The sequence below is a fragment of the Trematomus bernacchii genome, unplaced genomic scaffold (assembly GCF_902827165.1).
Source record: "Trematomus bernacchii unplaced genomic scaffold, fTreBer1.1, whole genome shotgun sequence".
Lineage (NCBI taxonomy): Eukaryota > Metazoa > Chordata > Actinopteri > Perciformes > Nototheniidae > Trematomus > Trematomus bernacchii.
The window spans coordinates 64049-91815 of record NW_022987750.1 but is presented as its reverse complement, the minus strand read 5'-3'; the positions used below and the strand labels follow the sequence as shown (position 1 = coordinate 91815).

Here is a 27767-nt window from a genome sequence, read left to right as displayed (position 1 = left end):
ATTCTCTGACTTTAACTTGATCTCCATCCTCATTCAGCAGACAGGCATTGAGGCACCACACTCTTCCTCTTCATCACTGTTCCAGAGACTCAAGATGTGATCACTCAGTGCCTTAGCACAGATATGCTCTCTCTTCGGCCGACTTTAGAAGTCATCAAGGTTCCAGATACCCAAAGGAGTTCATTGAAACCAACAAGTTGTTGAGTCTGAGTATTGCAACACAATATAGTTTCCACTTTGGCACTAAAGAGTTCATTGAACCTTTTCCATACTGGATGCTTCGTCTTGTGAACGTGTTTCCTTCTGAGTAAGGACAAGGACCCTACTGACCAGAAGCTTTTAGCAGAGGATGGTTTGATCCATCAGAAGCTTATAAACATCTAAGTAGTTCGTGCCCCACCACTGTCATTATTTATATTCAAAACATGTTAGAAATGAAATGCTCTCCAACACGTTAACAACACGGGACATTCAGTAACAGCATTTCAACAGGTTTATTAAAAACACACACACACTCCTCTTCACTTCTTCTTCACCACCGTCCAGCCGTCCTCTTCCTCAGGAGGGTCTGCTTTCCTGCTGACTGACGGAGCGGAGGGTTCACACTCCATCACCTGAACACACACACACACACACACACACACACACACACACACACACACACACACACACACACACACACACACACACACACACAACACACACACACACACACACACACACACACACACACACACACACACACACACACACACAACACACACACACACACACACACACACACACACACACACACACACACACACACACACACACACACACACACACACACACACACACACACACACACACCACACACACACACACACACACACACACACACACACACACACACACACACACACACACACACACACACACACACTTTAGAATAGTAAGGTCCGTCTGATGTGTGTAGATTATACAGTAAACTCAGACAGTAGCAGTCGAGTGTAGAGACTTCAGTGTGTGTAAGACAAACCTGAGGTTCTTCATCCTCCTCATCTTCATCAGACTGAGGGGGGGGGGCCGTGACCTTTGCCCTCTCACTCTTCTTCTGAGACAAGGAGTCGATGGTGTTTCTGAGCGTCTGCAGCGCCCCCTGCTGCCACTGAGAGAACATCTGCAGCAGAGCGTCACACAGCTGCCACACACACACACATTATTACACACACATATTACACACACACATTACACACACATTACACACACAGTATTACACACACACATTACACACACAGTATTATATCACTAACTGTGTACTACACATATAAACATATTGTATTTCATGATATTTCCTTAAATTTCGAACATATACTATAATTATTGTCCAATAATAGTAATAATGAATACTAGTGTGTGTGTGTGTGTGTGTGTGTGTGTGTGTGTGTGTGTGTGTGTGTGTGTGTGTGTGTGTGTGTGTGTGTGTGTGTGTGTGTGTGTGTGTGTGTCAGAGGTTGCACTAGACTTTTTCGCTGCCGCTGACGGACAGGATCGTAACATTTTCGTCAAAATACATTATTACCCGTCGGTCTGTACACGCTCGTGAACTGTTAGCTCCGGTGTTATGCCGTGTTGTGCAGGCCCACTGCACCTCGCGGGAGCACGCCACAGCGTAAAGCATAAACTCAGACATTTCAATGATTTGTAAAGTGAGGTTTGGAAACGATATCATTTCCTTTTTGGCGGGCATGCATAACACTGGAGCCCTGGTGTGTGTGTGTGTGTGTGTGTGTGTGTGTGTGTGTGTGTGTGTGTGTGTGTGTGTGTGTGTGTGTGTGTGTGTGTGTGTGTGTGTGTGTGTGTGTGTGTGTGTACCTGAGGTAAACTCCCGTCCTCCACCACTGTGTTGAACTCTTGGTTCATGATGTCGGACAGGAAGTCTTCAACTTCTCCGCGCTGCAGGTCGGCTGCTCAGGAAACATTTATATTTTACGTGCAGTTATTTAACATGCCGATAATACGCCGTTAAATATTCACTTGTTGACAGTTTTGATAAATAAATGTTACCATGGTTACTTACCGTTGTCATGGAAAAACTGCTGCACCACATCCACCATCCAATCAGCTTTCTGCGTCCCGTACACGCCTCCAAACCCATTATCCACCGCGATCTGCGCGCGCACACACACACACACACACACACACAATAATATATCCAGTAGCAGTACTCTACCCTCTTGCACCTCATTTAGCTGTTCTTCTTGTTATGTGTTGCCTTTGCTTGTAAAGCGGATGGAGCACCATACCAAGTATTATTGTTATTAAGAAAGACCGGAATGGCCTTATAAGGGTTCCGGTGAAGAGCTTGTTGTTTAAAGAGCTAACAGCCCGATGCTAACAGGCTAGCTGTTAGACCCGCAGCGAGACTACCTGTCTGTCTGTCTGTCTGCTCGGGTTATATCTACCTGTCTGTCTGCTCGGGTTTTATCTACCTGTAGAACCGGCCAGCTGAGCAGCACCTGTCTCACCGCCTCAGAGAACAGAACACGTGATGCTGCGGGGGTCGCCATGTTGGATCACTCAGACAGAAGCAGTCGATCACACAGTAAACACAGGCAGAAGCAGTCGATCACACAGTAAACTCAGGCAGAAGCAGCAGAGTGAAGAGACAACATGTCCCGATGGCCAACAGTGTGTGATTTAGGCCCAATCCCAAACCGCCCCCTACACCCTACCCCTCCGTTTGCGCGTTCGCGCGGAGGGTCCGCCACATTAAGGTCTGTTCCAAACCAACGAGTGTAGAGCGGTGTGGAGGGGGAGTGGGCTATCAAGCCCTCAAACAGCGAGTCTGCAGCGGTGCTGACTGGAGACCGGTCTCTACCTGACGGGAGTCACGCTGTGTGTGTCCGTCAGGAAACACGCTGTTTACAAACAGTTCCAGCAAACATCCACTGATAAACTGCGATGTTAACAACCTCATGATAACCTCATATGTTTTTAACTTAGGATCATACCTGTGTTTAGTCTAGAAAAAGGTAAATGTGTGCATTTTATTATAAAGTTGTGCATATTTACAGACTGTTGCAACAACTAAGAAGCTTATAAACATCAGGTTTAAAACTAAAAGAGCTTTACAAAAAAGTAACACAATGAAAGATGTTTGGAGTTTTATTTGAGTTATTAAAGGTGGGGTAGGTAAGTTTGAGAAACCGGCTCGAGATCGCTAGAATTTGAAAATACACAACCGGAGAAAATCTGCCACTTCCTCACAGAGCCCCTCCTCCAACACACACGAACGCGCACATGACCAATGAGGGCACGAGATAAGTTTGTGCACAGATGGAAGGCTGACAGGCAGGTAGGCCATCCAGTTACTTTAGCCGGGCCGGCTCAGATGATTGGTCGTGCTTTTTACAGTACTACGGCTTCCACAGATGATATTTATTTATGGATTTTTTGTCAAAGCACTTCAGATATTCATTGCTATCAGGATGTTAAGAGCATTCCATGGAATATAACAAAAAGTGTATCTCGAGCCGGTTTCTCAAACTTACCTACCCCACCTTTAATTTAAAAATGTTGTCTAAGAGATGCTGATTTGAAACCGTTGTTACATACAGGTACGGCATTTCCTGTTTCTGCCGGAGAGGGGAGTTTGTCCCAAAGCTTGCGGCTGTATTTACTCCCTCCATCTGACAGGAGGAGCCTCGTTCAGCTGAGTGTGGCTACAGACGGAGTTCACTCCGTCACGGAGGGGTAGGGTCGAGGGAGTGGTTTGGGATTGGGCCTCAAGGTCCAAAGATCAAAGAGTTCTCATCAGATGCTCAGCAGCTTCAGTGTAGAAATGGCAATGAAATTCTTCTGACCTGAGCTCCTCCAACAATGCAACATATATCATAAAATACAAAATAGTGCAAGAAGTCTATATACATGTAAATAGAATACGATATGTACAAGAAGAGAATGTAAAATTAAATAATGTACATTAAGATGAAATTAAATACGGTTTATTACGGTGAAAACTTTATATAAATAATATGCAAACAGGAATGTTTATGGATGTTCTTCACAGAGTTCAGATGTTTAATAGTCTTATTGTGAGATGAAACTGACTGAGTCTGGTGGTTTAGTCCTGATGCCAGACGGGGGGTGATCTGTCTCCAAGTCTGGTGGTTTAGTCCTGATGCCAGACAGGGGGTGATCTGTCTCTAATGGCGCTTTTCCACTGCAGGACCTCGCACGGCTTAATACGGTATGGCTAGGCCTCGTTAGGACTGGCTCACTTTATGCTGCGCTTCCATTACAGTTTAGTAGCTGGGGTAGTTACTATAGTAACGCAGTGTAGGCGGAGCCGTGACGTCATCTTCAATGAGAACCCCAGAAAAACAACACAGCCGTTAGCTGTTAGCACTCAGAGCTCACAGCTCCTTATATATGTTCAGAAACTCGACAAAAGTTAAACAAGTACACACCACAGACTGCCTGTGTCATGGTGAATACAGTCGCTGCTTTATTTATGTCTGTATAGGCCGTTGTTGTGAGTGTGGACGGTCAGAGCATATACTGCGTTAGCTTAGCCAATCTCCATCTAGAAAAACACGCATTTTAAAAGGTGTTTCGCCTGCCGTCTGTCTGCAGACTTGACAAAGCATTAATTCATGGTTTTTACTAACCGGTATCAGTATGTTGTTACTTCATCATTTTGAAACGTGTATTACAATTAAATCACGGTCAAATATGTCCATCTTGTTGTAGTTGTAGCCTCTCACGTCAGTAGTTTAGCATACTCAGCCCGGTTGTTGGCCCGGGTCTGTCTCAGAGTCTGGTGGTTTAGTCCTGATGCCAGACAGGGGGTGATCTGTCTCTAAGTCTGGTGGTTTAGACCTGATGCCAGACAGGGGGTGATCTGAGTCTGAGTCTGGTGGTTTAGTCCTGATGCCAGACAGGGGGTGATCTGTCTCTAAGTCTGGTGGTTTAGACCTGATGCCAGACGGGGGGTAAGTAAGTAAGTAAAGCTTTATTTATATAGCACCCTTCTCAACACGAATGTACAAAGTGGTTTACAGTACAGTACACAATTCACAGTACAACTAAAATGTAGAATAAAAGGCATAAAAAGGCATAAAACAACAGCAGGTAATACATAGGATAAAACATACGATAAAACACCAATAAAAGACAGCTACTAACTCACCTCCTCCGATGCCCCAAAGGCCTGACGGAAGAGGTGGGTCTTTAACTGCCCCTTAAAAATCTCTACTGAGGCAGAGGCTCTTAGTGTCTGGGGGAGTTTGTTCCAGAGCCTTGGGGCCACCACCTCAAAGGCACGGTCCCCCTTGGTTTTTAGCCTGGTTCGGGGCACCCTTAGGAGGCCTTGCTCAGAGGACCTCAGGGCCCGAGTTGTGCTATGAGGGAGGATCAGGTCATTAATGTAGGCTGGGGCTTGGCCATGGACAGCTCTATAATGGCGCATTTCCACTACACGGTCGGCCTCGGCCACACTCTGTACGGCTCGGTACGGCTTGGCCGCGTTGGGCCTTAACAGGGCCGACTCACTTCATGCTGCGCTTCCATTACAGTTTAGGAACTGGGGTAGTTACTATAGTAACGCAGTGTAGGCGGAGCCGTGACGTCATCTTCAACGAGAAATCCAGAAACACAACACAGCCGTTAGCTGTTAGCACTCAGAGCTCACAGCTCCTTATATATGTTCAGAAACTCGACAAAAGTTAAACAAGTACACACCACAGACTGCCTGTGTCATGGTGAATACAGTCGCTGCTTTATTTATGTCTGTATAGGCCGTTGTTGTGAGTGTGGACGGTCGGGGCATATACTGCGTTAGCTTAGCCAATCTCCATCTAGAAAAACACGCATTTTAAAAGGTTTTTCGCCTGCCGTCTGTCTGCAGACTTGACAAAGCATTAATTCATGGTTTTTACTAACCGGTATCAGTATGTTGTTACTTCGGCATCATTTTGAAACGTGTATTACAATTAAATCACGGTCAAATATGTCCATCTTGTTGTAGTTCTAGCCCTCTTGCCAGCGCTCCTCTCTCTAGTTTAGCATACTCAGCCCGACTCAGCCCTGTTTGTTGGCCCCGATAGAACCACAATTTTCTAGGGCCAGAAAAGAGGGGAAAAAGTGGCCCCGCGCCGTGCCGCGCCGGAACGAGGCCTAGTGGAAGCACAACCAAACAAGGGGACGGCACGACACGGCACGCTTAAAGCGAGCTACGCGCTGCAATGGAAATGCGCCATAAGTGAAGACCAAAACCTTGAATTGGGTTCTGAGATGGACAGGGAGCCAGTGCAGGGCAGAAAGGATCGGAGTGATGTGGCATGTTTTTTTGGACCGAGTGAGCAATCTGGCTGCAGCATGTTGGACCTGTTGTAACCGGTTTATTGATGTTTTGTTGAGGCAGGAGAACAGAGCATTACAGTAATCCAGCCGGGATGAAATAAAGGCATGAATAGCCATCTCCATTTCTGTGTGTGATAGAACCCCCCTGAGCTTAGCAATGTTTCTGAGATGGAAAAAACAGGTACGGGTCAGAAGTTTTATGTGTTTGTTTTATGTGATCTGTCTCTGAGTCTGGTGGTTTAGTCCTGATGCCAGACAGGGGGTGATCTGTCTCTGAGTCTGGTGGTTTAGACCTGATGCCAGACAGGGGGTGATCTGTCTCTAAGTCTGGTGGTTTAGACCTGATGCCAGACGGGGGGTGATCTGTCTCTGAGTCTGGTGGTTTAGATCTGATGCCAGACGGGGGGTGATCTGTCTCTGAGTCTGGTGGTTTAGACCTGATGCCAGACGGGGGGTGATCTGTCTCTGAGTCTGGTGGTTTAGACCTGATGCCAGACAGGGGGTGATCTGTCTCTAAGTCTGGTGGTTTAGACCTGATGCCAGACAGGGGGTGATCTGTCTCTGAGTCTGGTGGTTTAGACCTGATGCCAGACAGGGGGTGATCTGTCTCTAATGCCGCGTTTCCACTACACAGCCTCGCTCGGCCCCGCTCGGCCTCCTTTGGCCGCGCCCGGCCTCGTTAGGACCAGCTCACTTTGTGGCGCGTTTCCATTACAGTTTAGGAACCGGGTCAGTATCTATAGTAACACAGTGTAGGCGGAGCGACGCTGCTTAAAACTGCCGTGACGTCATCTTCAATGCGACACAACAATGGAGATGTGAAAGCGATCGTTTGCTTGTTTTTTGCTGTGTGGTTTATTATCACAAGAAATAGACAAGAGTTGTTTCGAAAGAGGCGACGTATAGCAAGACGAGGTATAGAAGAAGCTGACGCGAGAGTTCGGGCAGTCCTCCTACGCCGCAGAGACTACAGGACGACTCGAATCACTACTAACTACAATGCTACTTGGTAAGCTAACGTTCGCTAACTAGCAATGTGTTTAGGCTCACGCTCCCTATACGACCAAAGTATTTCAAGTATTTAATTAATTGTAGCTACCACTTTTACGTATTCAAATATGTATGCTTTTGTTTGTGTATTTCAGAAGTTACCGACCGAGCTACCGAGTGGTGGAATGTGATTGTTCCATCTTTCACACACTCAGTGGAGAACTTCAGGATGCCTGAGGAAAACCTACGTGTAATACCTAAATATTCATTGTATTGAACATAAATACATCTTTTCTTTTTCACATACATGTGTTTGTCAAATTATTTAAACCAAAAAAATGTTATCAGAATTGACTATTTAGTAAATATTTGAATTTCAAGCACCAGTACTGCCCCCATAATAATAATCTAATAAATTAAGCAAATATCAAAGCAAACTATAAACATAAATACAAAAGTGTAAAACACAACAGAACTATATTCATAAATGCAAGTGTAAAAAATTGTTAACATGGATGGAGGCTAAAGTATCCACAGCATAAAATAATATGATTATGATGGTTTGTCTGAAAGACACAGCCTCAAGGTTCAAGGTTTTTTATTTTGTCATACGAACATAGCTAGTGTAGTTATGACAATGAACATCTTAGGTCACAGGCTCCTCCAACAGTGCAACACAATAACCCAGATCAACAGAAATATAGTGCAAGTAAATATTAAGCGCTGTGCACCGCTCTCTTTGTATAGGTGTTTTCTTTTGTTCTCTTCTCTTTGAAATATATAAGCAATGTGTTTGAGTCTAGCACAACGAGGGTATTACAATTGAGTAATCTTTACTACATGTATTTATCATGTATTCTTAATACCATTACAAAATATGTAATGTTATGTTTTAGAGGAGGACCTCAAGCTAGCAAACTCAATTTCAAACAGTATGCAGAGTTGTCCTGCTAAAGAGTTCAAATGTTTTATTTAACCAAGTATTTATTCTCTTATTTGCTTTAATTGCAACAGATGATAAAGGTTTCACTGTGATAAGTATTCTCTTAAATCCATAAACCCCTGTACAGTGCTTTGTGGACGATGGTGTTTATGATATTTCTGACTGCAGAGGGACGCCTAGATGATGCCATCTTTCTGTGTGATCGCTGGTGGGTGCAATTATTTATCAACAAGCAATAAGATAAGACATGGCATTGATTCTGCTGGGCCAGTTGCCGTTCCTGCAGGGCCAGATCGTCTCCTCCTCGGTTTGTGCTGTTGATGCAGAGGACGTTGTTGGGAACTGTTCCTCCTCGCTAGTCCCAATGTAATCATCTAGAACAGAAACATGACTTGTAAATTCCACAAACTACTGCAGCACAATACTATAAATAGCAACAACAACTATAGAAAAGACAAACTGAACGTAAACAATGGCACATATGGTGTTAGCAAACAATAGCTCTCGCTAATGCTATCTGCCTAGCTAGCCTTCGGGGCTCCATCGGGGTTGTCGAACATAAATGTAAGGATAAAATAGACTTATTTGTTAGAAGTGAGCTTTAGAACAGATAGGGACACAAAGCAGGGACACAAAGCAGGGACACAAAGCTTTCAAGCAAATAACAGCGTTAGCAAAAACGTACCATGCAGACTCCAGTAACGCCGTTGGAGAGTCCAGTGTCTGTGTAGAGACCTCCTGAAAGACTTTGATATTGCGAGTTGTCCCGTCGAGCACCCGCTGGACCTTATCATTATATATATAATGGACGTCGTCACTTCCTCGACCGACCATGGTGTGCTTTTCTTTGCCATTGTTGTAGCTCCTCTGTTAACAAAAATGCTGTTTGTAAAAATGGATTATCTCGCGCGCAGATTGTGACGATTCTCTCCGACCAATCAGCAGCCGAGAGCGTTGACGTCACAAACACAGCCCGGTTGTGTTTGGCCCTGGCCCCACGATTTTATGAGGCCAGAAAAACTGAGAATTAGGACCAGCCGGCCGGTACTAGGCCAAGTGGAAACGCAACCACAAACGGGCCGCTGACGTCACAGCCCTCTTAAACCGGGCTGCGCGCTGTAGTGGAAACGCGCCATAAGTCTGGTGGTTTAGACCTGATGCCAGACAGGGGGTGATCTGTCTCTGAGTCTGGTGGTTTAGACCTGATGCCAGACAGGGGGTGATCTGTCTCTGAGTCTGGTGGTTTAGACCTGATGCCAGACGGGGGGTGATGGGGGTCAGTGTGTGGATTAGGTAGACAGACAGGAAAGAGTGTGATTGGGTGTCGATCCAACGACCATCCATCAATCGATCCAACCACCACCCATCAATCGATCCAACCACCACCCATCAATCGATCCAACCACCACCCATCAATCGATCCAACCACCACCCATCAATCGATCCAACCACCATCCATCAATCAATCCAACCATCACCCATCAATCGATCCAACCATCACCCATCAATCAATCCAACCATCATCCATCAATCAATCCAACCATCAATCGATCCAACCATCATCCATCAATCAATCCAACCATCAATCGATCCAACCATCATCCATCAATCAATCCAACCATCAATCGATCCAACCACCATCCATCAATCAATCCAACCATCATCCATCAATCGATCCAACCATCACCCATCAATCAATCCAACCATCATCCATCAATCAATCCAACCATCCATCGATCCAACCATCATCCATCCATCAATCGATCCAACCATCATCCATCAATCAATCCAACCATCAATCGATCCAACCATCATCCATCAATCAATCCAACCATCAATCGATCCAACCATCATCCATCAATCGATCCAGCCATCATCCATCAATCGATCCAACCATCATCCATCAATCGATCCAACCACCATCCATCAATCGATCCAACCATCAATCGATCCAACCATCATCCATCAATCGATCCAGCCATCAATCGATCCAACCATCATCCATCCATCGATCCATCCATCAATCGATCCAACCATCATCCATCAATCGATCCAACCACCATCCATCAATCGATCCAACCATCAATCGATCCAACCATCATCCATCCATCGATCCATCCATCAATCGATCCAACCATCATCCATCCAACCATCATCCATCAATCGATCCAACCACCATCCATCAATCGATCCAACCATCATCCATCCAACCATCATCCATCAATCGATCCAACCATCAATCGATCCAACCATCATCCATCAATCGATCCAACCATCAATCGATCCAACCATCAATCAATCCATCGATCCAACCATCAATCGATCCAACCATCATCCATCCAACCATCATCCATCAATCGATCCAACCATCAATCGATCCAACCATCATCCATCAATCGATCCAACCATCAATCGATCCAGCCATCATCCATCCATCGATCCAACCATCATCCATCAATCGATCCAACCATCAATCGATCCAACCATCAATCAATCCAACCATCAATCGATCCAGCCATCAATCGATCCAACCATCAATCGATCCAACCATCATCCATCAATCGATCCAACCATCAATCGATCCAACCATCAATCAATCCAACCATCATCCATCAATCGATCCAACCATCAATCAATCAGTCTCTCCTTCAGAAAGATCCAAAAACACAGTTCTGAATTCTGGCACTCAAATTTATTTACAACAGTTAACAGAGCGGCAACTACAAAACAACAAAACTAACAAACCTTCGGGTACAGGAAACTTAACGACCTCGTTAAGGCGGGTACAGGAAACTTAACGACCTCGTTAAGGCGGGTACAGGAAACTTAACGACCTCGTTAAGGCGGGTACAGGAAACTTAACAACCTCGTTAAGGCGGGTACAGAAGAACATGTTGGCTCCGCCCCCTGTTCAGTGATTGGTGAATGAGGGTGTGTCAGAAACTCTGACAGTCTCTAGTCTGCTTCCTGTTTCCATGTAAACACTCCTGTCCAACAGCCAATCAGTCGCTCTGATGTTTGGAGTTGAAGATCTTTGCTAGCAACGAGACGTTTGATTGGCTCTTCTGCTGTATGAGGCGGGCCTTGTCCAGGTGCTTCTGGGAAACGGAGTCTTTCTTCTTCCTCTTCCTTATCTGGATCTCCTCCTCCGTTTGACGCTGAGTGAAGTCCCACGTCCTCTCGTCCACCTGACAACCAATCACAAGACAACAAACCATTAACTGAGAACGTGATCACATGACAGGGCGGAGTCAGCAGCATGTGACCAATCAAAGATGTGTTACAGGTGGGACAGGTGTGTTACAGGTGGGATACGGGTGTGTTACATTTTGACGGACAGGATCGTAATATTTCCGTCAAAATCCATTATTACCCGTCGTTCTGTACACAACTGACGGGGGGGGCGGGGGGGGAAGAGCACGCTCATGAACCGTCAACGGGGGGGGCTCGTGAACTGTTAGCGCCGGTGTTATGCCGTGTTATGCATGCCCACTGCACCTCGCGGGAGCGTGCCACAGCGTGTGTTACAGGTGGGACAGACGGGTGTGTTACAGGTGAGATACGGGTGTGTTACAGGTGGGACAGGTGTGTTACAGGTGAGATACGGGTGTGTTACAGGTGGGACAGGTGTGTTACAGGTGAGATACGGGTGTGTTACAGGTGGGACAGGTGTGTTACAGGTGAGATACGGGTGTGTTACAGGTGGGACAGGTGTGTTACAGGTGAGATACGGGTGTGTTACAGGTGGGACAGTTGTGGGACAGGTGAGATATGGGTGTGGGACAGGTGTTTTACAGGTGAGATAGGTGCAGTGTTTCCCCTATATACAAATATGCGCGCCGCTGCTAGGGGGCGCCAGCCAGGTACCCTTTTTTTTACTTTTTTTTTTTTAAATTAAAATAATAATAAGTGGCGACTAGAGATTTCCCGATCCGATCACGTGATCGGGGATCGGAGCCGATCACGTGATTTTCAAAAGATCGGAATCAGGAGAAAAAAATCGGGATCGGGATTTTTTTTATAAAATATTTTGATTATTTTATTTAATGTTACAAAACAAAAATGACCATGTTCACGTCACGTCACATTGCCAAGGCACTCCTTTGTAATTATTAGGATGAATAAAAACAGGTTTGAAATCATTGTATACTATAGGACAGAAAACCAGACATATCGTTTACAGTTGGAGAGATACAAACATATGCATAAATGAATGTTAACTGAAATAAGATATGAATGAACAACAAAAATAAAATAAGTTCCATGTATTGGTTATTGGTTATTGGCTCTGTTCACAAACTTATTGATTATTAAAATGTAAACCGATCTTTTTCATATGGGTGTTTAGAGTTCCCCTAGATCAGGTCTCTAGATCAGGTCTCTAGATCAGGTCCCTAGATCAGGTCTCTAGATCAGGTCTCTAGATCAGGTCTCTAGATCAGGTCTCTAGATCAGGTCTCTAGATCAGGTCCCTAGATCAGGTCTCTAGATCAGGTCCCTAGATCAGGTCTCTAGATCAGGTCTCTAGATCAGGTCTCTAGATCAGGTCCCTAGATCAGGTCTCTAGATCAGGTCTCTAGATCAGGTCTCTAGATCAGGTCTCTAGATCAGGTCTCTAGATCAGGTCTCTAGATCAGGTCTCTAGATCAGGTCTCTAGATCAGGTCTCTAGATCAGGTCTCTAGATCAGGTCCCTAGATCAGGTCTCTAGATCAGGTCTCTAGATCAGGTCTCTAGATCAGGTCTCTAGATCAGGTCCCTAGATCAGGTCGCTAGATCAGGTCTCTAGATCAGGTCCCTAGATCAGGTCTCTAGTCATTGTGTGCTCAAAGTGCACCAGATTGAGCAGACCCCCGGACCCCCCTAGAGGATGTGACGTCCACCCCCCAATTCAAACATGTTCATACAATACTGAATACATTTGAAGCCATTTTGACGTCTATTACCTATGTCAATAAGTTTCTGTTTTTGTAGTGGATTTGTCTTTTGTAGAGATTTTTCATTTATTCTTTATATATCAAATCTCGCCTAGAGCAGCAAATAGTCTGGACCCGGCCTTGGTGCTACGTAGGCCTCAAGAGCCTTTCTTGTGCTGGCAGACACATAGAAACTAGCACCACGCGCCTTAGCACCACGCGCCTTAGCACCACGCGCCTTAGCACCTCGCGCCTTAGCACCACGCGCCTTAGCACCTCGCGCCTTAGCACCTCGCGCCTTAGCACCTCGCGCCTTAGCACCACGCGCCTTAGCACCACGCACCTCGCGCCTTAGCACCACGCGCCTTAGCACCTCGCGCCTTAGCACCACGCGCCTTAGCACCACGCGCCTTAGCACCTCGCGCCTTAGCACCACGCGCCTTAGCACCACGCGCCTTAGCACCACGCGCCTTAGCACCTCGCGCCTTAGCACCTCGCGCCTTAGCACTTCGCGCCTTAGCACCACGCGCCTTAGCACCTCGCGCATTAGCACCTCGCGTCTTAGCACCACGCGCCTTAGCACCACGCGCCTTAGCACCACGCGCCTTAGCACCACGCGCCTTAGCACCGCTGCTATGACTCCATCCTAGGGGAAACACTGAGGTGTGTTATTGGTGTGTGTGCGTGCTCTTGGTTTACCTGCTGGCCGTCCCTCTGTCTCTTCCTCCTCACGGTGTCCAGGTGAGCGCTCCGGTCCACGTTGTTCAGGTAGAAGTTGGTCTCTCTTTTGGCCTGAGAAACCTCTGTCCTCAATCTCTGCTGCTGCACCGTCTGCTCAAAGGCCAGGCGCTCCGACAGGTGAGTCCACTGGAACCTGTGCAGGTACTGAGAGAGACAGACAGGTGAGAGACAGACAGGTGAGAGACAGACAGGTGAGATACAGACAGGTGAGTCCACTGGAACCTGTGCAGGTACTGAGAGAGACAGACAGGTGAGAGACAGACAGGTGAGTCCACTGGAACCTGTGCAGGTACTGAGAGAGACAGACAGGTGAGAGACAGACAGGTGAGTCCACTGGAACCTGTGCAGGTACTGAGAGAGACAGACAGGTGAGAGACAGACAGGTGAGTCCACTGGAACCTGTGCAGGTACTGAGAGAGACAGACAGGTGAGAGACAGACAGGTGAGTCCACTGGAACCTGTGCAGGTACTGAGAGAGACAGACAGGTGAGATACAGACAGGTGAGTCCACTGGAACCTGTGCAGGTACTGAGAGAGACAGACAGGTGAGAGACAGACAGGTGAGTCCACTGGAACCTGTGCAGGTACTGAGAGAGACAGACAGGTGAGAGACAGACAGGTGAGTCCACTGGAACCTGTGCAGGTACTGAGAGAGACAGACAGGTGAGAGACAGACAGGTGAGTCCACTGGAACCTGTGCAGGTACTGAGAGAGACAGACAGGTGAGAGACAGACAGGTGAGTCCACTGGAACCTGTGCAGGTACTGAGAGAGACAGACAGGTGAGAGACAGACAGGTGAGTCCACTGGAACCTGTGCAGGTACTGAGAGAGACAGACAGGTGAGAGACAGACAGGTGAGTCCACTGGAACCTGTGCAGGTACTGAGAGAGACAGACAGGTGAGATACAGACAGGTGAGTCCACTGGAACCTGTGCAGGTACTGAGAGAGACAGACAGGTGAGAGACAGACAGGTGAGTCCACTGGAACCTGTGCAGGTACTGAGAGAGACAGACAGGTGAGAGACAGACAGGTGAGTCCACTGGAACCTGTGCAGGTACTGAGAGAGACAGACAGGTGAGAGACAGACAGGTGAGTCCACTGGAACCTGTGCAGGTACTGAGAGAGACAGACAGGTGAGAGACAGACAGGTCACCTTGATGCACCACAGGTCTGAGGCGAAGCGTTGGCGCTTCCTGGTCCCCATGGGCGTGTTGTGCAGCGAGGCAGCCACCAGCTTGGCTCTGCGCTTGTCTCTGAACTCGATCCAGCCCTCAGTGAAGTCGCAGCGCCGGGACCCCCCCTTCCTCTTCTTCGTGCTCACCTGCCCGTCTGGAAGTACACACACATGTATAAGTACACAGAAGCACATGTATAAGTACACAGAAGCACATGTATAAGTACACAGAAGCACATGTATAAGTACACAGAAGCACATGTATAAGTACACAGAAACACATGTATAAGTACACAGAACACAGAAGCACATGTGTAAGTACACAGAAGCACATGTGTAAGTACCCTCTGGCTGCAGGAAGATGTGTATATATGTGTGTGTATTAGTACACAGTGTGTATAAGTACCCTCTGGCTGCAGGAAGATGTGTATATGCGTGTGTATTAGTACACAGTGTGTATAAGTACCCTCTGGCTGCAGGAAGATGTGTATATATGTGTGTGTATTAGTACACAGTGTGTATAAGTCAGTGTTGTAGTCAAGTCACCAATTCACGAGTCCAAGTCACTCTCGAGTCACCACTCTTCGAGTCCGAGTCACCAAGGGAGAGTCGTAGTCGAGTCCGAGTCCAAGTCCGAGTCACCCAAGGAGTGTCCGAGTCGAGTCCGAGTCCGAGTCATCATTACCTGTGTTCGAGTCAGAGTCCAAGTCCGAGTCACCTCAGAAGAGTCCAAGTCAAGTCAGAGTCCCAAGTCTTCATGTATTAATCTTCGTGGATATATGTGTTGAAATGTAGCTGCTCCTCTACATTGCTTTCATCCTGTCATGTTATACTAATCTGTCTATTGAACTGCTGTGAAGCCAGTTTGGCTACAAGTCTTGTAATAGGTGCTATACAAATATAAAGCTTATTACTAATATTAATATTATTATTATTATTATTGTAAATGACCTATAATATGTCTAACTATATTTAAAATGAGTTACCTTTTAGAGAAGTGATTATATTTGTAAGCCAATATTTTCCTATGGTAAAGTTTTCGTTTTGCACTTTTATTTTGATAGTAATAAGATCGGGACTCTTATTTTGAAAGAACATTTACCGGTTAAATCGGTTTACTGATAAAGATTGAGCCCCAGAAAGCACATGGCTACTTAGCATGCAGAATGACGCTTTCTGTTATCGGCTGAATCTTTATGTATTGATTAGATGACGTTACTCTGATGATAGTGTTCAAGACAGCCTATATGTCTGAACTCGATGTTTAGAGTAATGTGTTACGGAGCCTTCTCTTCTCTATTGTTTCCACACAACGAGCATTTTGCTGCTCTTTTCCAATGTGGAAGCAGAATGTGTGAAAGCATACAGCACGATGCGGGGTGTGTCTCTAGACATCTTTAGACTGGAACAGCGGGGCCCGGTACGTGAACTCGCCTCGCAGCCGGTGCACACGCCAGGATAGAGGACATCAGACTCCAGAGAAAACTTGCTCGAGTCCGAGTCCGAGTCCAAGTCGGAGCGTCAATGTACAAGTCGAGTCCGAGTCATCGTGGGGGGAAAAATTCACGAGTCCGAGTCCAAGTCATCGTACGCCAGAATTCACGAGTCCGAGTCCGATGCGCGTCAATCAGTGCGCGAGTCCGAGTCAAGTCACGAGTCCCGAAAATCGACACTGGAGTCCGACTCGAGTCCGAGTGCAGGACTCGAGTACTCCATCTCTGGTATAAGTACCCTCTGGCTGCAGGAAGATGTGTATATGCGTGTGTATTAGTACACAGAGTGTGTATAAGTACCCTCTGGCTGCAGGAAGATGTGTATATATGTGTGTATTAGTACACAGAGTGTGTATAAGTACCCTCTGGCTGCAGGAAGATGTGTATATATGTGTGTATTAGTACACAGAGTGTGTATAAGTACCCTCTGGCTGCAGGAAGATGTGTATATGCGTGTGTATTAGTACACAGAGTGTGTATAAGTACCCTCTGGCTACAGGAAGATGTGTATATATGTGTGTATTAGTACACAGAGTGTGTATAAGTACCCCCTGGCTGCAGGAAGATTTGTATATGCGTGTGTATTAGTACACAGAGTGTGTATAAGTACCCTCTGGCTGGAGGAAGATGCGGCCCACCTCCCCATAGGCTGACAGCAGGTTCCTCACGTGTCGGGGGCGGAGCCTCGGAGGGATGTGACCCAGGTAGAGAATACCTGGGACACACTTCCTGTCTCCGGCTGCTTCCTGATTGGTCTGCTTCTTCATCCCTGAAACACCTTCATCACCACCATCTTTATCCTTATGCTCTTCATCACCTGAGACCTCTTCATCACCTGAGACCCCTTCTTCACCACCTGAGACCTCTTCATCATCATCATCACCTGAGACCTCTTCATCATCATCATCACCTGAGACCTCTTCATCATCATCACCTGAGACCTCTTCCTCCTCTTCCTCTCTGGTGGATGTAGTCGTCCTCTCCTCCTCCTCTTCCTCTCTCCTCTTCATCATGGCGTGTTGTGTTCACTGAAAGTCAGACAGCAGAGTTTCGGTTGAACATCAAACTGATGATAAAGAGTAAGAGATGATCTCCTGAAGCACGGAGAGGTCTGGTGGTGTGGGAGGGTAACATGTATATATATATATGTGTGTGTGTATATATATATATATATATATTTGTGTATATACACCTATACATATACATGTACCCGACCCGATGCAGGACTCTGATATACACCCGACAGGCTGACCAGGGAACCCGATCAGCCTGGTGTTTACCCTTCAGGCTGATTCTGACCAGGGAACCCGATCAGAATCAGCCTGAAGGGCAAACACCAGGTTTACTAATCTACCGGCACAATGTTTCTCTGGTGTCGGAATGTCTCGCGATGTTTGTGAATTCTTAAAAAACAAAACACCATTTCATTTCGGGTTAAAATGAGTTGTAACTGCGTTACTGAGAATTGTAACGGGTAGTATATTACCCAAATTTCATTAGTAATGCTTTACATTACTTCGTGACAGCAAAAAGTAATACATTACTGTAACTCCGTTACTGTTGTAACAGTGTTGGGTGTAACGCGTTACCTTTGTAACGCGTTACACTGCTTATAAACTCTAAACTCACCTTCGGAATAAGAAAATAAGAAAATAACAAACGGCTCTTCTCACGTGTTCCTTGTGTCGCGTCTTGATGACGACACGCAGCGCGACGATCAGCTGATCTGAACCATGATCTGAACGGCCAGAAATGCCTTCAAAATAAAAGCATGTAAACTCTCCGCTGTTGTTGGAGTGACGTCACTAAGTGTTTATTATTGTTTACTATCAGCTGTTGTTAGAGATACACTAAGTGTTTATTAGTGTTTACATACAGGTCACATAAACACAAACAAATTCACAATAAGAGAAATCGATAAACTGAATACAACCTTTACTGTGAAACCGGAAGTAAGGCTCCTCAGAGGCGAAAGGCATGCTGGGAAACGCGAGCGGTGAAGAGCAGGTAGTACACAGTTTAAAGAGTATTTAATACTTTATACACAGTTTAAAGAGTATTTAATACTTTTTATTACATGGCTTAGTTGAATACTCGATTCTGATTGGTCAATTCAGAACACGTGACACGTTGTTAATCCAGAACAGACAGACCAACTGTATGTAAATTGTAAATAAGCCATCTGTATGTCAAATATGTCTTATATGTCTTAAATGATATGATGAATTGGAAATGGGGGACCCTGATGTAAACAAGACGAAAGTCTTTCTCTGGTCTGCATCCCCTTAACAATTGTATGTTTTGAGCTGTACTGTACTGTACCCAATATACAAGCTGTTAATAAACTTTTCAATCAATCAATCAATCAAACCGCTGTCAAGGATTTATTGACCGTTGTTAAGGATGCTCACATCTGCAGAAAGAAGTTCGGTTGATTTCCATGCAGATCTAGATCCCTCCGCTTCGCGCCAGGCTCCTGATCAGCCTGTCGGATGTTCTTTTCCCCATAATGACCGCGTCGCTGCACATGATCCCTTACATACTCTCTGTATACTCAGATGAAGATGCAGATCTCCAGCTGTTCTCTCAGTCCAGCTGTGAAGAGCCGACTGACAGCAGCTGGGTTCCACTTCCTGTCTGAGCTGCGGGGGCTAAGCCCCTCCCACATCTGTGCAGGTACATATACACTCTATGTATACTAATATACACTGATATATACTATACACTATACTCTATGCATTATACCATCCAGAAACAGAGGAGGGGGAATAAGTACTGAGGTCTTGTACTTGAGTAAAAGTAGAAGTACTCAGATCTTGTACTTGAGTAAAAGTAGAAGTACTCGGATCTTGTACTTGAGTTAAAGTAGAAGTACTCACATCTAGTACTTGAGTTAAAGTAGAAGTACTCACATCTAGTACTTGAGTAAAAGTAGAAGTACTCACATCTAGTACTTGAGTAAAAGTAGAAGTACTCACATCTAGTACTTGAGTTAAAGTAGAAGTACTCACATCTAGTACTTGAGTAAAAGTAGAAGTACTCACATCTAGTACTTGAGTTAAGGTAGAAGTACTCAGATCTTGTACTTGAGTAAAAGTAGAAGTACTCAGATCTTGTACTTGAGTAAAAGTAGAAGTACTCAGATCTTGTACTTGAGTAAAAGTAGAAGTACTCACATCTAGTACTTGAGTAAAAGTAGAAGTACTCACATCTAGTACTTGAGTAAAAGTAGAAGTACTCAGATCTTGTACTTGAGTAAAAGTAGAAGTACTCAGATCTTGTACTTGAGTAAAAGTAGAAGTACTCACATCTAGTACTTGAGTAAAAGTAGAAGTACTCAGATCTTGTTCTTCAGGGTTAGGGTAATGTAATAGAGAACCGCAGTGACGCGTCCTAAAACCAGGAAGTGAGTCAGCATTTCTCCACTTCCTGTTCCCTGGTCTCAGAGCCAATGGGATCTCTCCACTTCCTGTTCCCTGGTCTCAGAGCCAATGGGATCTCTCCACTTCCTGTTCCCTGGTCTCAAAGCCAATGGGATCTCTCCACTTCCTGTTCCCTGGTCTCAGAGCCAATGGGATCTCTCCATAGGGTTTAGGAAGATATCTGAACCAAGGTCTGTGGTTGAGACACATTGAAGAGACGGATCACGTTTTGTTCTAGGACATTAAATCCATCAGCAGTGACCCCACTGGTGATTTCTGAAGAGTTGACGTGTCTGAAAAACGATGGTTGTTACCAAGTGGCTGAATAGGACTACAGAAGTCGTGGAGGACGTTGTACGTCATTACACCGAACACGTGAACACTCCTCTAAGTTAGTTTGCCCTGTTCTGCTTGAAAGCAAGTCCCTGCCTCCTGCAGACTGTTCAAACAAACGCTTCAACTCGTACCATTTAGAATCTGTGTGTTTGAATATGGATCTGAAGTTGGCGTGACGTTGAAGCAGCGACCCTGCTGTAGTTCGTTTATAGCATAACGTTAGCATTTTGCTTCTGGGGACTAGATTTATGATTCGAAAAAAAAAGTAGACCCTAAAAGTAGGGTAGACATGTGGAGATGAACCGGCTGAACAAAACGTGATCCGTCTCTTAAATGTGTCTCAACCACAGACCTTATTTCCAGCTATTTTCCAAAATCCTATGGAGAAATCTCATTGGTTTTTGACGAAGGAACCGGAAGGAGTTTACTTCCGGGTTTTAGGACGCGTCACTGTGGCACTCTATGCAATGTAATGTAATGTGATGTAATGTGATGTAATGTGATGTGATGTGATGTGATGTGATGTGATGTGATGTAATGTGATGTAATGTGGTGTGGTGTGGTGTAATGTAATGTGATGTGATGTGATGTGATGTAATGTAATGTGATGTGATGTGATGTGATGTGATGTGATGTAATGTGATGTGATGTGATGTGATGTAATGTAATGTAATGTAATGTGATGTGATGTGATGTAATGTGATGTGATGTGATGTGATGTGATGTGATGTAATGTGATGTAATGTGGTGTGATGTAATGTGATGTGATGTGATGTGATGTGATGTGATGTGATGTGATGTAATGTGGTGTGGTGTGGTGTAATGTGATGTGATGTAATGTGATGTGATGTGGTGTAATGTGATGTGATGTAATGTGATGTGATGTGGTGTGGTGTGGTGTAATGTGATGTGATGTAATGTGATGTGATGTGGTGTGGTGTGGTGTAATGTGATGTGATGTAATGTCTAACTCAGTGTTTGTGGTGCAGAGGCCGGAGTCTCCCAGCAGGAGGCGCTGCAGGTGCTGCAGGCAGTGAGGGGAGGAGCTTCAATGAGGGGAGGCGCTTCAGGGGGAGGTGCTTCAGGGGGAGGAGCAGTGGGAGGAGGAGCTTCAGTGGGAGGAGCTTCAGTGGGACCTCCCCCCTCCCTCACTGCGCTGCAGCTGCTTCAGGAGGAACAGTCACAGCGCAGCATCTTCAGCTTCTGCTCACAGCTGGACGCCACGCTGGGGGGGGGACTTCCTGTCGGGAAGACCACCGAGATCTGTGGAGCGCCGGGAACCGGGAAGACACAACTGTGGTGAGACACACACACACACACACTCACACACTCAAGCACACACTCACGCACTCACTCACACTCACTGTAGGTAATGTAGTTCTGTAGTTAATGTAGTTCTGTAGGTAATGTAGTTCTGTAGTTAATGTAGTTCTGTAGATAATGTAGTTCTGTAGGTAATGTAGTTCTGTAGGTAATGTAGTTCTGTGGGTAATGTAGTTCTGTAGTTAATGTAGTTCTGTAGTTAATGTAGTTCTGTGGGTAATGTAGTTCTGTGGGTAATGTAGTTCTTTAGGTAATGTAGTTCTGTAGGTAATGTAGTTCTGTAGGTAATGTAGTTCTGTAGCTAATGTAGGTAAGGTAGTTCTGTAGTTAATGTAGTTATCTAGGTAATGTAGTTCTGTAGGTAATGTAGTTCTGTAGGTAATGTAGTTCTGTAGTTAATGTAGTTATCTAGGTAATGTAGTTCTGTAGTTAATGTAGTTCTGTAGGTAATGTAGTTCTGTAGGTAATGTAGTTCTGTAGTTAATGTAGTTCTGTGAGTAATGTAGTTCTGTAGTTAATGTAGGTCTGTAGTTAATGTAGTTCTGTAGTTAATGTAGTTCTGTAGGTAATGTAGTTCTGTAGTTAATGTAGTTCTGTAGGTAATGTAGTTCTGTAGTTAATGTAGTTCTGTAGGTAATGTAGTTCTGTGGGTAATGTAGTTCTGTAGGTAATGTAGTTCTGTAGTTAATGTAGGTCTGTAGTTAATGTAGTTCTGTAGGTAATGTAGTTCTGTAGGTAATGTAGTTCTGCAGCTGGGTAATGTAGTTCTGTAGGTAATGTAGTTCTGTAGTTAATGTAGTTCTGTAGGTAATGTAGTTCTGTAGTTAATGTAGTTCTGTAGTTAATGTAGTTCTGTAGGTAATGTAGTTCTGTAGGTAATGTAGTTCTGTAGGTAATGTAGGTAATGTAGTTCTGTAGTTAATGTAGTTCTGTAGTTAATGTAGTTCTGTAGGTAATGTAGTTCTGTAGGTAATGTAGTTCTGTAGTTAATGTAGTTCTGTGGGTAATGTAGTTCTGTAGGTAATGTAGTTCTCTAGGTAATGTAGTTCTGTGGGTAATGTAGTTCTGTGGGTAATGTAGTTCTGTAGTTAATGTAGTTCTGTAGGTAATGTAGTTCTCTAGGTAATGTAGTTCTGTGGGTAATGTAGTTCTGTGGGTAATGTAGTTCTGTAGTTAATGTAGTTCTGTAGTTAATGTAGTTCTGTAGGTAATGTAGGTCTGTAGTTAATGTAGTTCTGTGGGTAACGTAGTTCTCTAGGTAATGTAGTTCTGTGGGTAATGTAGTTCTGTAGGTAATGTAGTTAATGTAGTTCTGTAGTTAAAGTAGTTCTGTAGTTAACGTAGTTCTGTGGGTAATGTAGTTCTGTAGTTAATGTAGTTCTGTAGGTAATGTAGTTCTCTAGGTAATGTAGTTCTGTGGGTAAAGTAGTTCTGTAGGTAATGTAGTTAATGTAGTTCTGTAGTTAAAGTAGTTCTGTAGTTAACGTAGTTCTGTGGGTAATGTAGTTCTGTAGTTAATGTAGTTCTGTAGGTAATGTAGGTAATGTAGTTCTGTAGTTAATGTCGTTCTGTAGGTAATGTAGTTCTGTAGTTAATGTAGTTCTGTAGGTAATGTAGTTCTGTAGTTAATGTAGTTCTGTAGGTAATGTAGGTAATGTAGTTCTGTAGTTAATGTCGTTCTGTAGGTAATGTAGTTCTGTAGTTAACGTAGTTCTGTAGCTAAAGTAGTTCTGTAGGTAATGTAGTTCTGTAGTTAATGTAGTTCTGTAGGTAATGTAGTTCTGTAGTTAACGTAGTTCTGTAGTTAATGTCGTTCTGTAGGTAATGTAGTTCTGTAGTTAATGTAGTTCTGTAGGTAATGTAGTTCTGTAGTTAATGTAGTTCTGTAGGTAATGTAGGTAATGTAGTTCTGTAGTTAATGTCGTTCTGTAGGTAATGTAGTTCTGTAGTTAACGTAGTTCTGTAGCTAATGTAGTTCTGTAGGTAATGTAGTTCTGTAGGTAATGTAGTTCTGTAGGTAATGTAGTTCTGTAGTTAATGTAGTTCTGTAGCTAATGTAGTTCTGTAGGTAATGTAGTTCTGTAGGTAATGTAGTTCTGTAGTTAATGTAGTTCTGTAGCTAATGTAGTTCTGTAGGTAATGTAGTTCTGTAGTTAATGTAGTTCTGTGGGTAATGTAGTTCTGTAGGTAATGTAGTTCTGTAGGTAATGTAGTTCTGTAGTTAATGTAGTTCTGTAGGTAATGTAGTTCTGTGGGTAATGTAGTTCTGTGGGTAATGTAGTTCTGTGGGTAATGTAGTTCTGTAGGTAATGTAGTTCTGTGGGTAATGTAGTTCTGTGGGTAATGTAGTTCTTCAGTCTGCAGCTGGTGGTGGACGTGCAGGTTCCCGTGTGTTTCGGGGGTCTCGAAGGCCAGGTGGTTGTCGTGGATACGGAGGGCAGCTTCCTGTTGCAGCGGGTCCAGGATATTGCCGGCGCCGTGGTGAAACACTGCTCCTTATTGGTGGAAGACGACGAACAGCGGGTTGCTATGACGACCTTCAGCGTGGAAACCATCCTTTCTAACATCTTCCTGGTAATGATCGGCACAGTAGCAGTGATGTCATCACTCGGCGCCTCATGTGACTCTGATCTGTCTGTCTCTCCTCAGGTGCGTTGCCATGACTACGTGGAGCTGCTGGCCGAGCTGCACCTGCTGCCGGACTTCCTGTCGGAGCACCCGAGGGCCCGCCTCCTGGTGATTGACAGCGTGGCGTTCCCGTTCCGGCTGCACTTTGACGAGCTGTCGCAGAGGACCCGCCTCCTCAACGGCCTCGCCCAGCAGCTCATCGCCATGGCAACCAGCCACAACGTCGCCGTGGTGATCACCAATCAGATGACAACCAGGCTGCGGGGCGGCCAATCACAGCTCGTCCCCGCCCTCGGGGAGAGCTGGGGCCACGCCCCCACCATCAGACTCCTCCTACAATGGGCGGGGACTCAACGACTAGCCACCATCTTTAAATCCCCTGGTCACCCCGGAGCCACCGTCCAATACCAGATCACCTCCGACGGGTTCAGAGATGCCGACCAATCAGAGCAGCCGCCCAGCAAACGACCCCGAACACACACTGTCCAATCAGCTGCCAGACAGAGAGACAGTAACCAATCTTCTGCCGGACAGAGAGACAGTAACCAATCAGCTGCCGGACAGAGAGACAGTAACCAATCAGCTGCCGGACAGAGAGACAGTAACCAATCAGCTGCCGGACAGAGAGACAGTAACCAATCAGCTGCCGGACAGAGAGAGTGCAGCTGATTCATTGACACTTGAAACTAACTTCAACACGTTCAGTTCATATTAAATAAAGGTGTTCAGATGAAATAAAGGTGTTCATATTAAATAAAGGTGTTCAGATATGCACTGACAGATTGATGACCCTGCCCTGAACTGAAGGAGATGCAGCAGTCTTGTATTAGAAGTGGACATCCACTAGGAACACTGAAATGTGCCGGCTCATATCTCGACGATGCCTCAGGGAGCTGATACTCGGACTGTGCTATGGAGGCCACCCTATTGGTGTGAAAATGGAGACAATTGGACAATGTCAAATATTTAGCGGTCTTGCAGGGCCTCCATACTTGGTACAGGGACACGTGGGGCCTTTGGACCACACCCACACAGTTTGGGGGCCATACGCACCTGTTGACCCTATTAACACACTTAGGAGATATCCATGTCCACTTCAAATACATAACTGCAGTGCCTTGTGTATTTGAAGTGTACTGTACTCCTCAAATACATTAATGCACAAAATGAGGTCTGTGAAGTGTATAAGTCATACCCTCATAATGACGCTGATGCTGGGTAAGCGAATTGTGCCTCCTATGTACAAGGTTAACATTGAAAGTGACGATGATATGTCCCAATGCGTCTCAATGTACATGTTACTCCAGCTGCATATCAGTTTACTCCACTCAAATGGCACAAAACTCGAGTTCCATGGACAGACGTGTAATACACTCAAATTACAATAGATGGAGCTCTAGACTAATTTATAACATTTTTAAAAATGTTGTTAACACTCTGGGTGTGTGAGACGAGTGAACCAACACGTAAAACCTCTGGAATTAAAACAGTTTAATCGAGTTTGAGCACTAATATACCCATGTTTTGAACACTTTAGCGGGGTAAACATGTTATCTTTTCACTCTGGGTGTGTGGGACAAGTGAAACCACACTTAAAACCTCCGGAATTAAAACATTATAATCGAGTTTGAGCACTAATGTACCCATGATTCAGACACTTATTCCTGGGTAAATCTGTTATCTTTTCACCCTGGTCCTGAATTAAAACAGTTCCCACGACTTTAAACACTAATGTACCCATGTTTTGCACACTTATTCCTGGGTAAATATTTTATCTTTTCCCCCTGGGTGTGTGTGGCACCATCTGGTGGAACATTTGTGAATTACACTAAAATCCAAAACTTTAATGTTTTTTATCTTAGCGAAATAATGGTTTAATGACCCCAATGTAATGATCATTTATGATTCTGCAGACGTTGTCTACACGTGTATCACAACGGCTTATTTTTAGAGTGATTTCGAAAACTCGGTTAGTAAGGTTTTTTTTTGTCAATATGAGATGCACTGTTTTCATGTCCCATGTACATGTCTGTACATATGGCCTCACGCACTACTAAGGTAGGGGTATGACTTCTCCATATGTTGGTCGCGCTTGGCTAAATAAAAAAAAATCCACTCAATGTCCAACTTCAGAAGCCTATCGGGGACGTCAAGTCTCAGGACCCTGAGTTTTTTAGGGCATCCCTGGGAAACTTTTGTTCCGGAGGGTCTGCGACACTGAATAAATAATATAAATATGTTTGTCGGCATTCGAGGTTGAGCGATCCGATGCTGGTTTCGGGTCTCCACGTGCTTCGGAAGCTCTGCGGGAACACGTACACTTGGAGTTAGAAATGAATGGTGGCGAAAAGGAAGGGTAATCCCATTGTAAAGTATTTGAAATGTTAGCCAAATAGCTTGAAATTATGTGGATTTATATAGTGGCCTTAATTGGTTGGCACTAGGAGGGGCCGTGGTGTGCTTTTGACCACAGAGGTGCGAAGCCCCTCAAATGTTAGGCATATCCAGCCACTTTGGGGGTCTTTCGGGCGAAACAGGCCTTTAATTGGGCGGGTCCGTGACGGTCCGGGTGAAATGCCCTTTGGACGAATTGCAAGTGGACAAAGTCGCTCGAAGTGCACACCAGCGGTGTGGACGTAGCACCTCCAACAGTCCTTGGCACCGCCAAGGACGTTTATATCGGAATGTACGTTGCATGTCCACCGTCGCACAGTTTGTCCACCGTCGCGCAGTTTGTCCACTGCCAAGGAGTTTGTCCACCGCCAAGGAGTTTGTCCACCGCCAAGGAGTTTGTCCACCGCCAAGGAGTTTGTCCACCGCCAAGGAGTTTGTCCACTGCCAAGGAGTTTGTCCACCGTCGCGCAGTTTGTCCACTGCCAAGGAGTTTGTCCACCGCCAAGGAGTTTGTCCACCGCCAAGGAGTTTGTCCACCGCCAAGGAGTTTGTCCACCGCCAAGGAGTTTGTCCACCGCCAAGGAGTTTGTCCACTGCCAAGGAGTTTGTCCACCGCCAAGGAGTTTGTCCACCGCCAAGGAGTTTGTCCACCGCCAAGGAGTTTGTCCACCGCCAAGGAGTTTGTCCACCGCCAAGGAGTTTGTCCACTGCCAAGGAGTTTGTCCACTGCCAAGGAGTTTCCCATTCTGCCGGTGTCCATAAGGTTGAAGTTTCCCTTCCTGAAGTTTCTTGAAAGCCAAAGCTGCTTGGCGGGGGCTTTTCATGAAATGTTCACAAAACCGTGTCTCAGGGATTCTTAACATTTAACAACCTTTTAATGTGTCATACCCACTTAACGGGAAGAAACTCAGCTAACTGACGATATGAACCATTTTTACCTAAACAAAACACAACTCTAACGCCAAGCGTCTGAATTAGCACTAAGAGAAAGAGTGCTAACACTTAGCACATAACTCACGGTAGCGATCTTTTATACTTCATCGGATTTGCACAAACAA

General features: G+C 45.2%; 3 protein-coding genes across 8 annotated transcripts; 1 reads left to right on the top strand and 2 right to left on the bottom strand.

Moving 5' to 3' along the window:
* Positions 1-470: 470 nt before the first annotated feature.
* LOC117496504 (pre-rRNA-processing protein TSR2 homolog) lies at positions 471-2891 on the bottom strand. Of its 2 annotated transcripts, none has more exons than XM_034148181.1 (5): positions 2475-2891; positions 2063-2153; positions 1858-1949; positions 1022-1183; positions 471-614 (listed from the first exon to the last, which is right to left on the bottom strand). In XM_034148181.1, exons 1-5 carry the CDS (start codon positions 2550-2552, stop codon positions 522-524), a joined length of 516 nt encoding a protein of 171 aa, XP_034004072.1. In that variant the 5' UTR covers positions 2553-2891; the 3' UTR covers positions 471-521. The 2 variants fall into 2 exon arrangements, with proteins under 2 accessions (XP_034004072.1, XP_034004071.1); XM_034148180.1 differs by having other exon boundaries at positions 2448-2777.
* Positions 2892-10954: 8063 nt separating this feature from the next.
* On the bottom strand, positions 10955-18314 carry abt1 (activator of basal transcription 1). 4 transcript variants are annotated; one of them, XR_004557294.1, is made up of 6 exons: positions 18236-18314; positions 17217-17634; positions 15093-15268; positions 13896-14081; positions 11084-11469; positions 10955-11051 (listed from the first exon to the last, which is right to left on the bottom strand). XR_004557294.1 is itself a non-coding variant. In XM_034148184.1 (5 exons), the coding sequence occupies exons 2-5, from the start codon at positions 17617-17619 to the stop codon at positions 11284-11286; spliced, it is 951 nt and encodes a 316-aa protein (XP_034004075.1). In that variant the 5' UTR covers positions 17620-17634; positions 18236-18314; the 3' UTR covers positions 10955-11283. The 4 variants fall into 4 exon arrangements, 3 of the variants coding, with proteins under 3 accessions (XP_034004075.1, XP_034004073.1, XP_034004074.1); XM_034148184.1 differs by having other exon boundaries at positions 10955-11469; XM_034148182.1 differs by lacking the exons at positions 10955-11051; positions 11084-11469 and having other exon boundaries at positions 13989-15055.
* Positions 18315-18576: 262 nt separating this feature from the next.
* On the top strand, positions 18577-25868 carry rad51c (RAD51 paralog C). 2 transcript variants are annotated; one of them, XM_034148187.1, is made up of 6 exons: positions 18577-18613; positions 19165-19282; positions 21354-21663; positions 24045-24261; positions 24337-24921; positions 24952-25868. In XM_034148187.1, exons 1-6 carry the CDS (start codon positions 18584-18586, stop codon positions 24982-24984), a joined length of 1293 nt encoding a protein of 430 aa, XP_034004078.1. In that variant the 5' UTR covers positions 18577-18583; the 3' UTR covers positions 24985-25868. The 2 variants fall into 2 exon arrangements, with proteins under 2 accessions (XP_034004078.1, XP_034004077.1); XM_034148186.1 differs by having other exon boundaries at positions 24337-25868.
* Positions 25869-27767: the final 1899 nt, after the last annotated feature.

Excerpts from the sequence above, each read along its gene's own strand:
- LOC117496504 (XM_034148180.1), bottom strand. The coding sequence starts at position 2,552 with ATGGCGACCCCCGCAGCATCACGTGTTCTGTTCTCTGAGGCGGTGAGA. Across the intron at positions 2,154-2,447 it reads AAACCCGAGCAGACAGACAG|ATCGCGGTGGATAATGGGTT; the intron begins GTAGATATAACC and ends GTGCGCGCGCAG. Across the intron at positions 1,184-1,857 it reads AGGACGGGAGTTTACCTCAG|CTGTGTGACGCTCTGCTGCA; the intron begins GTACACACACAC and ends TGTGTGTGGCAG.
- abt1 (XM_034148182.1), bottom strand. The coding sequence starts at position 17,619 with ATGATGAAGAGGAGAGAGGAAGAGGAGGAGGAGAGGACGACTACATCC. Across the intron at positions 15,269-17,216 it reads CATCTTCCTCCAGCCAGAGG|ACGGGCAGGTGAGCACGAAG; the intron begins GTACTTATACAC and ends GTGTACTTCCAG. Across the intron at positions 15,056-15,092 it reads CAGACCTGTGGTGCATCAAG|TACCTGCACAGGTTCCAGTG; the intron begins GTGACCTGTCTG and ends TGTCTCTCTCAG.
- rad51c (XM_034148186.1), top strand. The coding sequence starts at position 18,584 with ATGCTGGGAAACGCGAGCGGTGAAGAGCAG. Across the intron at positions 21,664-24,044 it reads ACCGGGAAGACACAACTGTG|TCTGCAGCTGGTGGTGGACG; the intron begins GTGAGACACACA and ends GTAGTTCTTCAG. Across the intron at positions 24,262-24,336 it reads TCCTTTCTAACATCTTCCTG|GTGCGTTGCCATGACTACGT; the intron begins GTAATGATCGGC and ends GTCTCTCCTCAG.